We start from the raw sequence: 12,160 nt of genomic DNA, 5'->3' as shown, positions 1-12,160 counted from the left end.
TATTGGCTGCCACTACAATGGTTGCTGCTCAGTGTTTCTACATGCTGGCTCTGAGGCCTGAGGGACAGATTAAATGTCAGCTACTTTGCAAGAGAAGCCAGCCACCAGGCAGATGGCACCCTCACCAATTAATTAATCAATCAACTGATCAGCCGATCTCCCACAACAAGCAGTTCATCTGTTGTTTAACCACTTTATTAAAGTGCCACATATCGAAAAATTTTTTCCTCCATTTTTTCCAAACAAAAAGATCCAAATAGTTATAACTAAGTCAAGCTTAATGTTTTTTTTAATCCTCCAATTAAGTTTACTTTTTTGGACTGTAAAACACACTGCAAAAAACTTGTTTTAATGCAAAATTTATGATTTTTCTGCATTATATTTCTGCTCAAAAGTAGCTAAAATTGTCACTACCAAAACAGTCACTATAGAAACACTTGGCAAAAATTCGGTACAACTGCTTCTGATGTGACAAAACAGAATGTTCAATCAAACATTCAGTTTGAGAAATAAGAATAAAGCAAGAGAAAAACTAAGGAAAATAAAGAAACTGGCTCCTATTAACAATGAACAGAGTTCCTGGGTTAGAAAAAATGTGTGTATGTGTGTGTGTATATATATATACACAGTGGGGAAAAAAGTATTTAGTCAGTCACCAATTGTGCAAGTTCTCCCACTTAGAAAGATGAGAGAGGCCTGTAATTGACATCATAGGTAGACCTCAACTATGAGAGACAAAATGAGGAAAAACAATTCAGAAAATCACATTGTCTGATTTTTAAAGAATTTATTTGCAAATTATGGTGGAAAATAAGTATTTGGTCACCTACAAACAAGCAAGATTTCTGGCTGTCACAGTCCTGCAACTTCTTCTTTAAGAGGCTCCTCTGTCCTCCACTCATTACCTGTATTAATGGCACCTGTTTGACCTCATTATCTGTATAAAAGACACCTGCCCACAACCTCAAACAGTCACACTCCAAACTCCACTATGGTGAAGACCAAAGAGCTGTTGAAGGACACCAGAAACAAGATTGTAGACCTGCACCAGGCTGGGAAGACTGAATCTGCAATAGGCAAGCAGCTTGGTGTGAAGAAATCTACTGTGGGAGCAATAATCAGAAAATGGAAGACCTACAAGACCACTGCTAATCTGCCTCGATCAGGGGCTCCACGCAAGATCTCAGCCTGTGGGGTCAAAATGATCACAAGAACAGTGAGCAGAAATCCCAGAACCACATGGGGGGACCTAGTGAATGACCTGCAGAGAGCTGGGACCAACGTTACAAAGGCTACTGTCAGTAACACACTACGCCGCCAGGGATCTTGCAGTGCCAGACGTGTCCCCCTGCTTAAGCCAGTATGTGTCCGGGCACATCTGAAGTTTGCAAGAGAGCATTTGGATGTTCCGGAAGAGTATTGGGAGAATGTCAGATGAAACCAAAGTAGGACTGTTTGGTACAAACACAACTCGTCGTGTTTGGAGGAGAGTGAATGCTGAGTTGCATCCAAAGAACACCATACCAACTGTGAAGCATGGGGGTGGCAACATCATGCTTTGGGGCTGTTTCTCTGCAAAGGGACCAGGACGACTAGTCCATGTACATGAAAGAATGAATGGGGCCATGAATTGTGAGATTTTGAGTGCAAACCTCCTTCCATCAGCAGGGCGTTGAAGATGAAACATGGCTCAGTCTTTCAGCATGACAATGATCCCAAGCACACTGCCAGGGCAACAAAGGAGTGGCTTCGTAAGAAGCATTTCAAGGTCCTGGAGTGGCCTAGCCAGTCTCCAGATCTCAACCCCATAAACCTTTGGAGGGAGTTGAAAGTCCGTGTTGCCCCAAAACATCACCGCTCTAGAGGAGATCTGCATGGAGGAATGGGCCAACATACCAGCAACGGTGTGTGCCAACCTTGTAAAGACTTACAGAAAACGTTTGACCTCTTACATTGCCAACAAAGAATATATAACAAAGTATTGAGATGAACTTTTGTTATTGACCAAATACTTATTTTCCACCATAATTTGCAAATAAATTCTTTTAAAATCAGACAATGTGATTTTTCTGAATTTTGGGGTGGCATTTCTTTGGAGGGCCGCACAGCCCTCCATGTGCTCGCCAGAGGTAGCCTGACTGCCATTAGGTACCGAGATGAGATCCTCAGACCCCTTGTGAGACCATATGCTGGAGCGAACAAAGTATTCAATGAGAATATTTCATTCATTCAGATCTAGGATGTGTTATTTGAGTGCTCCCTTTGTTTTTTTGAGCACTGTATATATCACACACACATACATTACTGTTGCTCTCGAGGGTCCACCTTGCTGGTGAGCAGTTTGAGACTGTAGCTCACATAATAGTGAGAGTACAGTTTCTACTTTTAATGTGTAACAGACCTGGCTGTGCTACCGTGGTTAAATAAATGGATAAAATTCCTCTTTATGCTACTACAGTTGGTGCTCCTGAAAGCCTTCACTGCATGTAATGTGCTACACTTTCATGCTTCAAGTCACTTTTTTAAATGACTGTCATGCCACTATAAAAAACATCCTTTCTCTTTAGGAAAAGCAAATGGCGTTTTCCAAAGATCACTCCCATTGTGTATTGTGATAAAAGAATGCAATAAATTATGTCCAATGTCATTTTATTTCTCCATGTAGTCAAAGTATAATTACTGCTACAATCATGCCATAAGCAAACCAACATTCCTGCGCACTGAAACAGTGTAACATGAAAAGTATACTGCTGTTACACATCAGCTTCTCAAACTGTAGGTTACTACTGTCAAAGCAGTGGAGAAAACCAAACTCCAATTTTGCTAAAACATCCAGATAACGCTGTGCATTCCTACACCGTCCGTTCTCATCTCGGCACACTGAATCTAAAAAGACGTGTAACTGTCTAGTTTAAAAAAAAAAAATTCAAACAAGTGAAATAAGAAGCTGCTTGTTCATACACTTTTGTAGTTTTGCCCTTTTTTCTTCGATGGGGAGAAATTAATGGCATTCCTACAGATCCTTTCCATTGCACCTTGTGGTTAACACCTTTATTTAATTTCCAATCAGTTCCAGCCATTAAGTACAATTTATACATTTTTCAACATCAAGAAAAAGCAAAACATTTAAAAGACACAGACACAGAAGCCCCAACAAGTGAATTAAATAGCAAAATTTCAATGTTCAGTGTGTCTAACCTTTGCCTTTATTACAGCTTCCATTCTGTCCATTCAGAAGACTTACTTTCGGTTTTTCAACAAATCTGCAGGGATATTTTGCCACATCTCCAAAGTTACAGAAGTAAATTTTATTTTCTGCTATTAATCCCAAATGCATTCAACAAATTTTGAGGTCTGGACTGGTCTGGTGGTTGGTCCATTTTTCTGAGAACACAAGCAGCTTCTTCGTAAACACTGAAACACAACAGGAGTGGGCGGGCTTCTTCATTTTGCCATTACAATCTGCAGTTTTACTCACTGAAGTTGAACAATCAATAATAAAACAGTACCCCCTGCTGTTCACCACAACAAATTCCACCTCAAATGTCTTTAAACTGCCATGGTCTCGAACACATCCATCTGTAGTTGTTCATCCTCTCATACAACTTTAACCCTTCAGTCCTGACTTTGCCCCTTCCTGCCTGTACGTCTGCGCCGCTGCTTCTTTGTGGATCGTCCCAGTCGACGCTTGTTGCCCACACCATTCAATGAATTTCTCTCAACCTGATGTCTCAGCCCCCTGACATCCTGCTTACCTTTTCTCCTCTTCTTCTGTTTAGTGAAAGCTTGGAGCGAGGATGAAAGGGACTTAATTCTAGAATGACAGAGACGGAAATGGAGACAGAGCAAGAGAGAAAATCAGTCTGATAATACTGTCAATTTATTTATATATGTTCTGTTTTATACTTCTTTATTTCATGCATGATCATTTCTCTGGTGGTAGATTAACTTGGCTTTAATACCAGTGAAGCACTGATAAACTGACCTGACACAGATCAATAGAAGATTGTTTAATTTCTAATAACATTTCAAAAGGTAGCTCAAATAAAAAGGAACAAATACTTTTTAGAAAGCAGGGGATTTCCAGCTTTTTTCGGTAATGCTGCTACTTTCTCCTCTTCATCACATTTTTTTTCATCATCACTCTCTTCCTCTTCCTGTAGGACAGGACAGACTGCTGTCAATACTTGAAAATACATATTTTAAGTTAATACTTAAAAGCAGGTAACTTTCAGACACAGAAATAATGTTTCGAAAAATTCCAAATTCCCCCTTAACATAAATGGAGCTCATTAATCAAGACACATTTGGTGTTGGAAACTGGTTTCGTTAATTTAAGACAGAATGCAGTTTGAAGTGACCACATGATGATTTGGCATATAGTTAACACCACACTAATTGCTGGGTTATAAGCTTCCACCAAGTGCTACATTAGCATTAACCTCCAGTGAAAAACTAACCAAGAACACTTCAGACACCAAACAAGGGTGATTGACAATATCTGAGAAAGGGAAAGAAATGTGCGCATTTCATATTCTTACAACCTGCTGCTTTACCTGAGAGGTCAAAGGCTCCAACAGCCGAGCGCTGGTCAGGTCGAGGTCACTGATGGTCGTCACGGTAACCGTATGATTAGGGTGATCATACTGCACACTCTCTGTGGTAGCTGTGATGGAGTTCTCTAGTTCATCAGCCTCCTCTAAACAACATTACATATTGCAGATACACACAAGTAGTGTTTACCTTCCTCAAATGCTTTGAAAAAGTAAAAACACACAAACTTAAGAGCCCCTCGCCCCCCCCCCAAACACAAAACACAACAAAAATCTCACCAATAAACCCTCATACAAACCTTACAGCCCCCTCCAGACACTCACAACCTCTTACAAAGCACAGCCCCATAAACAAACTTGATCAAGAACCCAGAACCCCCCCCCCCCCTACACATTCCTTACCTACATGCATACAGACCTTAACGTACCTAAAGCCTCTCTTCTCTCCTTCAGCATCTTCAGATATTCTTTGTGTCTCTGTGAACAGTCACACTTTTACACTCACGTTCACGGACAGTTTCTCCATCAACAACACGAGCGTCTCAGTCCATCTGCGCTACACCCTCACCTCCTCTCGGACTCTCTTCTGCTCCTCCTTCAGTTTGTTCTTCATCTCCTCTATCGCCGTCTTCCTCCTTTCCATCTTCCTTTTGTGGAATCCGGTGAGAAAATCTCTGAAAAATAACGAAACAGAAAGATTTCGGGTTTACGTTCCGCATTAAACGGCGCCAGTTATAACCTGGAGTTAGCGCCCGCCAGCCGGTCAGCCAGCCGGTCAGTCGGTCAGCCAGCCGGTCAGCCTAGCGAGCTTAGCTTCTCTCTTTCTGTCCTCATTCTGTCCCAACTTACTGGCGCTCCTTGTCGTCGAACACGACAACGCGTTTATTTTCTCTCCTTTTGGCTCCAGGTTTGGCTTTAAACCCTGTGCTCATCCCCTTTGTTTTATTTTTCTTCATTTTCATTCTCTCAGTTTTCCTCAACACGTGAAAAGGCGTTCTAGAGTGCGTCACTCAATGTGGTCCTCCGACTCATAGCACTGGAACACTACGTTCCCATTTCAATATCCGTAATAATAAACCCAGTAAAGTAGTAAATGAGTTTGTTAAAGGAAGAAAATTTAATAAGAACCTTTATAGTTATGTCTTATAAACTATCCAAACTACGTATTGAACTTAAAAATACAAAAAAACACTCACACAAAAAAAACCAGATTCTGAATATTTTTAGCAAAATTTTACTTGCTAGTAATTAGTTAATTATTTGCTTACTGTTAGTTAATAATTACTACAATCAGCTACTACTACTACTACTACTACTACTACTACTACTACTACTACTACTACTACTAATAATAATAATAATAATAGCAGCTTGTCTTTTCTACTGCTTTCAGATGCATTTTTATGATGCTTGTGATGATATTAATGAACTAGCTGACACGGTTTCATCTTACATTACATTTTGTGTTGACACTACTATTCCAACTAAAAAGGTTGTTATTTATCCAAATAATAAACCTTGGGTAACGAAAGAGCTCAAAACAATGAACTGTGAATTTCTCTTTCAGCAAAGATTTTTCCTTTTAAATTCGACAGTTGGTGGCATATTTTATTGTGGATTAAATAGGAAATGAGACAAACAAACGCTATAAATCAATAAAATGTGCAGAAAATGGGAGACTGATTCGGTCACTGATTCGGCCACCAGGGGTCGACAAAGGTGAGCTCAGTAGTTAAAATTACTTCTGTAATTAACAAGGGGTTGGAGATAAAGCCAGAGAGGCCAGGTTGAGATGGTTTGGACATGTGTTGAGGAGGAATAGTGGATATATTGGTCAAAGAATGTTGGAGATGGAGCTGCCGGGTAGAAGGAGAAGAAGTAGACCTCAGAAAAGGTTTATGGATGTAGTGAAGGTGGACATGGAGATGGTTGGTGTAAAAGTAGAGGAGGCAGTGGATAGGGCAAGATGGAGGCAGATGATCCGCTGTGGCGACCCCTAAAGGGAGCAGCCGAAAGAAGAAGAAAGAAAGAAAGAAAGAATTAACAAGGGGTGCAGTTTGGTCTAACAAGTGGGCGACAGGCTATTACAGCAAGTTAAGTAAGACTACAAAAGCTAGAATTGTCATAATGTAATGATTTCTAAGGCTTTGTGTAGATATCAAAACAAAAATAAACAAATGAAAAAAACTATTTTGACCTAAATTACACTTTTATGTAAATGTAAGGAAATACAAATATGCTACAGCAGAAATACAACCTTACATGTAGTAACTGAATGGAGTGCTTCAGATGGCTATGTGAGAAGCTAAATGTGGACCCTTTGTAGCAGTTCGCCAATAATTAATGGTATGTCCACATGCACTATATTGCCAAAAGTTTTTGCTCATCTGCCTTCACACACATATCAAATTGAATGACATCTCATTCTTAATCCATAGGGTTTAATATGATGTTGGCCCACCCTTTGCAGCTATAACAGCTTTGATTCTTCTGAGAAGTCTTTCCACAAGATTTAGAAGTGTGTTTATGGGAGTTTCTGACTGTTCTCCTAGAAGCTCATTTGTGAGGTCAGACACTGATTTTGGACGAGAAGGCCTGGCTCACAGTCTCCACTCTAATTCATCCCAAAGATGTTCTATGGGGTTGAGGTCAGGACTCTGTGCAGGCCAGTCAAGTTCTTCCACACCAAACTGATCCATGTCTTTATGGACCTGCTTTGTGCACTGGTGCGCAGTCATGCTGAAACAGGAAGGGGCCGCCCCCAAACTGTTCCCACAAAGTTGGGAGCATGAAATTGTCCAAAATCTCTCGGTGCATTAAGAGTTCCTTTCACTGGAACTAAGGCGCTGAGCCCAAGTCCTGAAAAACAACCCACAACACAATCCCTAAGAGCACGTCTCCACTGCTCTAGAGTCCAGTGGCGACGCTTTACACCACTGCATTCCACGCTTTGCATTGTGCTTGGTGATGTAAGTTTTAGATGCAGCTGCTCGGCCATGGAAACCCATTCCATGAAGCTCTCTACGCTGTTCTTGAGCTGATCTGAAGGCCACATACAGTTTGGAGGTCTGTAGAGATTGACTCTGCAGAAAGTCGGTGACCTCTGCGCACTATGCCCCTCAGCATCCGTTGACCCCGCTCTGTCATTTTATGTGGCCGACCACTTCGTGGCTGAGTTGCTGTCATTCCCAATCGCTTCCACTTTGTTTTAATACCACTGACAGTTGACTGTGGAATATTTAGTAGTGAGGAAATTTCCCAACTGGACTTGTTGCACAAGTGGCATCTGATCACGGTACCACGCTGGAAGCTGAGCTCCTGAGAGCAACCCATTCTTTCACTAATGTCTGTAGAAGCAGTCTGCAGGCCTAGGTGCTTGGTTTTATACACCTGTGGTCAAGGAAGTGATTCGAACACCTGAATTCAATGATATGGATGGGTGAGTGAAAACTTTTGGAAATATAGTGTATATGTTCAAATACAGAGCCAATCAGAGCGCAGCAACGAGGGCAAACAAAGTCATACAGAACAGGAAATGAGTACACAGAGTTTCCAGAGCCAGTTTATGGGGAGAATGACCACTTCCTATTTCCCCTGTTATATCAAAAACAGCACTGTTAAACAGCAGAGGGTGCTCTCAGTGAATAGGAGTTAATGGAGATAAACAGCTATCCATCCATCCATCCATCATCTTCCGCTTCTCCGGGGTTCGGGTCGCGGGGGCAGCATCCTGAGCAATGAAGCCCAGACCTCCCTTTCCCCAACCACTTCCACTAGCTCCCTGGGAGGGATTCCGAGGCGCTCCCAGGCCAGCTGGACGATATAGTCACGCCAGCGTGTCCTGGGTCTTCCCCGGGGTCTCCTCCCCGGTGGACTTGCCTGTGACACCTCCCAAGGGAGGCGTCCAGGAGGCATCCTAACAAGATGCCCGAACCACCTCAACTGGCTCCTCTCGACGTGAAGAAGCAGCGGCTCTACTCCGAGTCCCTCCCGGATGACCGAACTTCTCACCCTATCTCTAAGGGAGAGTCCAGCCACCCTGCGGAGGAAACTCATTTCAGCCGCTTGTATTCGCGATCTCGTTCTTTCGGTCATTACCCAAAGCTCATGACCATAGGTGAGGGTGGGAACATAGATCGACCAGTAAATCGAGAGCCTTGCCTTATGGCTCAGCTCTTTCTTTACCACAACAGACTGGTAAAGAGCCCGCATCACTGCTGACCCAGCACCAATCCGCCTGTCAATCTCCCGCTCCCTTGTACCATCACTCGTGAACAAGACCCCAAGATACTTAAACTCCTCCGCTTGAGGCAAGAGCTCATCCCCGACCCAGAGGGGGCTCTCCACCCTTTCCCGCGTGAGAACCATGGCCTCGGATTTGGAGGTACTGATCCTCATCCCGGCCGCTTCACACTCGGCTGCAAACCGATCCAGTGAAAGCTGAAGTTCACGGCCTGATGTCCCCAATAGGACCACATCATCTGCAAACAGCAGCGATGTGACCCTGAGGTCACCAAACCGGACACCCTCCATCCCCTGACTGCGCCTAGAAATTCTATCCATAAAAATTATGAATAGAATCGGTGACAAAGGGCAGCCCTGACGGAGTCCAACTCTCACTGGGAAAAAGTCTGACTTACTGCCGGCCATGCGAACCAAGCTCCTGCTTTGTTTGTACAGGGCCTGAATGGCTCGTAGCAAAGAGCCATGTACCCCGTACTCCCGAAGCACCTCCCACAGAATACCCCGGGGAACACAGTCGAATGCCTTCTCCAAATCCACAAAGCACATGTGGACTGGTTGGGCAAACTCCCATGAACCCTCGAGAATCCTGGAGAGGGTAAAGAGTTGGTACAGTGTTCCACGACCAGGGCGGAACCCGCACTGCTCCTCCTGAATCCGAGGTTCGACTATAAGCCGGACTCTCTTCTCCAGTACCCTTGCATAGACCTTACCAGGGAGGCTGAGGAGTGTGATTCCCCTGTAGTTGGAACACACCCTCCGGTCCCCCTTTTTAAAAAGAGGCACCACCACCCCAGTCTGCCAATCAAGTGGCACCACCCCCGATGTCCATGCAATGTTGAAAAGGCGTGTCAGCCAAGACAGCCCCACAACATCCAGAGCCTTGAGGAACTCGGGACGGATCTTATCCACCCCTGCAGCCCTGCCGCCAAGGAGCTTTTTAACTACCTTAGCGACTTCGGCCTCAGTAATGGACAAGCCTATTCCCGTGTCCCCAGACTCTGCCTCCTCACTGGAGAACATGTTGGTGGGATTGAGAAGGTCCTCAAAGTATTCCTTCCACCGCCCAATGACGTCTTCAGTCGAAGTCAGCAGCACACCATCTCCACTATATACAGTGCTAGTGGCACACTGCTTTCCCCTTCTGAGTCGCCTGACGGTTTGCCAGAATCTTTTCGGAGCCAACTTAAAGTCACTTTCCAAGGCCTCACCGAACTCTTCCCACACCCGGGTTTTTGCCTTGGCAACGACTGAAGCTGCAGATCGCTTGGCCTGTCGATACCTGCCAGCTGCCTCTGGTGTCCTACAGGCCAACCATGTCCGGTAGGACTCCTTCTTCAGCTTGACGGCATCTCTCACCTGGGGTGTCCACCACCGGGTTCGAGGATTACCGCCCCGACAGGCACCAACTACCTTGCGACCACAGCTACAGTCAGCCGCTTCAACAATGGAGGAGCGGAACATGGCCCATTCTGAGTCAATGTCCCCCACCTCCCCCGATATCTGGTCAAAGTTCTGACGGAGGTGTGAGTTGAAGATCAATCTGACAGGTTCTTCTGCCAGACGTTCCCAGCAAACCCTCACTATACGTTTGGGTTTGCCTGGTCTGACTGGCATCTTCCCCCACCACCTGATCCAACTCACCACCAGGTGGTGATCAGTTGACAGCTCAGCTCCTCTCTTTACCCGAGTGTCCAGTACACATGGCCGCAAGTCCGCTGACACGACTACAAAGTCAATCATTGAACTGCGGCCTAGGGTGTCCTGGTGCCATGTGCACTTATGGACATCCTTGTGTTCAAACATGGTGTTCGTTATGGACAAACTGTGGTTTGCACAGAAGTCCAAAAACTGAACACCACTCGGGTTCAGATCAGAGAGGCCATTCCTCCCAATCACACCCCTCCAGGTCTTACTGTCGTTGCCCACGTGAGCGTTGAAGTCCCCCAGTAGGACAATCGAGTCTCCAGGAGGAGCACTTTCAAGCACCCCTTCCAAGGACTCTATGAAGGCTGGGTATTCTGAACTGCTGTTCGGTGCATAAGCACAGACAACAGTCAGGACCCGTTCCCCAACCCGAAGGCGTAGGGAAGCTACCCTCTCGTCCACCGGGGAAAACCCCAACATACAGGCGCCGAGTCGAGGGGCTATGAGAAAGCCCACACCTGCCCGCCGCCTCTCACCATGGGCAACTCCAGAAAAGAAAAAAGTCCAGCCCCTCTCAAGGAGATTGGACCCAGAGCCCAAGCTGTGTGTTGAGGTGAGCCCGACTATATCTAGCCGGTATCTCTCGATCTCGCGCACCAACTCAGGCTCCTTCCCCGCCAGTGAGGTAACGTTCCAAGTTCCAAAAGCCAGTTTCAGCAACCGAGGATCAGAACGCCAAGGCCCACGCCTTCGGACACTGCCCGATCCACAATGCACCGCACCCCTACTACTGCCCCTCCCATCGGTGGTGGGTCGATGGGAGGGGGGACTCATGTAGCTCCTTCGGGCTGGGCCCGGCCGGGCACCATGAGTGAATGCCCGGCCACCAGACGCTCGCTGGCGAGCCCCTCCCCCAGGCCTGGCTCCAGGGTGGGGCCCCGGTAACCCTGATCCGGGCAGGGTACACGAGTCCTGCTTTGTTGTCCTCATAGGGGTGGTTATGGATCACACTTTGTCTGGCCTGTCACCTAGGACCAGTTTGCCATGGGAGACCCTACCAGGAGCTTTTGCTCCAGACAACATAGCTCCTAGGGTCCTTCAAGCACACAAACCTCTCCACCACGATAAGGTGGTGATCCATGGAGAGGATAAACAGCTAAAAATGAAAAATTAAAATAGTTTCTAATCACTTGCCCAGAACTTTTCTTTGATTTTAGAAAGGATGTATTTCGCAAAAAGCAAAGGCAGTACAACGCTAGCATTACTAAGCGCTGATTGGTTGGCGAGCGGAACAACTCATTACCGGTTCGCGCTCACGGACTTCATGGACTGAGTGGTAATGCAAGTTCTCTGGTGGTGCTACTGCTTAGCCTGGCCTCCGTCCTGGATTTTCACTCTTCTGCCAGTGCCGCGCGTCCACGTTTCTATTGATTGATGTGCCTCCACCTCAGAATTGAAATAGGCTGGGGGGCTGCATTTCTGACTGCATGTGTCATTTCCTCACTACCTCGTCAGTGTCACTGCAGTGCTGAGAATAATACAACACCCCAACAACCACAAAGGACAGATCAAAACGGCAAACCGGGCGTTCCAGTATTTTAACAGAGAAGTCTTAAGTCAGCTTAATTTTTTTTGTCAGCTGCTTGTTAAATTTTCTTCTCCCCCCTTAAATGACTCAACGGTTCAAATTCTGTGTAAATCAGGCACAAACTCAGGTG

General features: G+C 45.4%; 1 protein-coding gene across 1 annotated transcript; it reads right to left on the bottom strand.

Moving 5' to 3' along the window:
- Positions 1 to 2,632: 2,632 nt before the first annotated feature.
- On the bottom strand, positions 2,633 to 5,614 carry nol12 (nucleolar protein 12). The gene is made up of 6 exons (XM_017683189.2): positions 5,403 to 5,614; positions 5,122 to 5,227; positions 4,982 to 5,030; positions 4,557 to 4,699; positions 4,063 to 4,157; positions 2,633 to 3,814 (listed from the first exon to the last, which is right to left on the bottom strand). The coding sequence occupies exons 1-6, from the start codon at positions 5,513 to 5,515 to the stop codon at positions 3,616 to 3,618; spliced, it is 705 nt and encodes a 234-aa protein (XP_017538678.1). The 5' UTR covers positions 5,516 to 5,614; the 3' UTR covers positions 2,633 to 3,615.
- Positions 5,615 to 12,160: the final 6,546 nt, after the last annotated feature.

Source organism: Pygocentrus nattereri, chromosome 27 (genome assembly GCF_015220715.1).
Source record: "Pygocentrus nattereri isolate fPygNat1 chromosome 27, fPygNat1.pri, whole genome shotgun sequence".
Taxonomy (NCBI): Eukaryota; Metazoa; Chordata; class Actinopteri; order Characiformes; family Serrasalmidae; genus Pygocentrus; species Pygocentrus nattereri.
The sequence above is the reverse complement of the archived record's forward strand: the minus strand, read 5'-3'. Positions and strand labels throughout refer to the sequence as shown.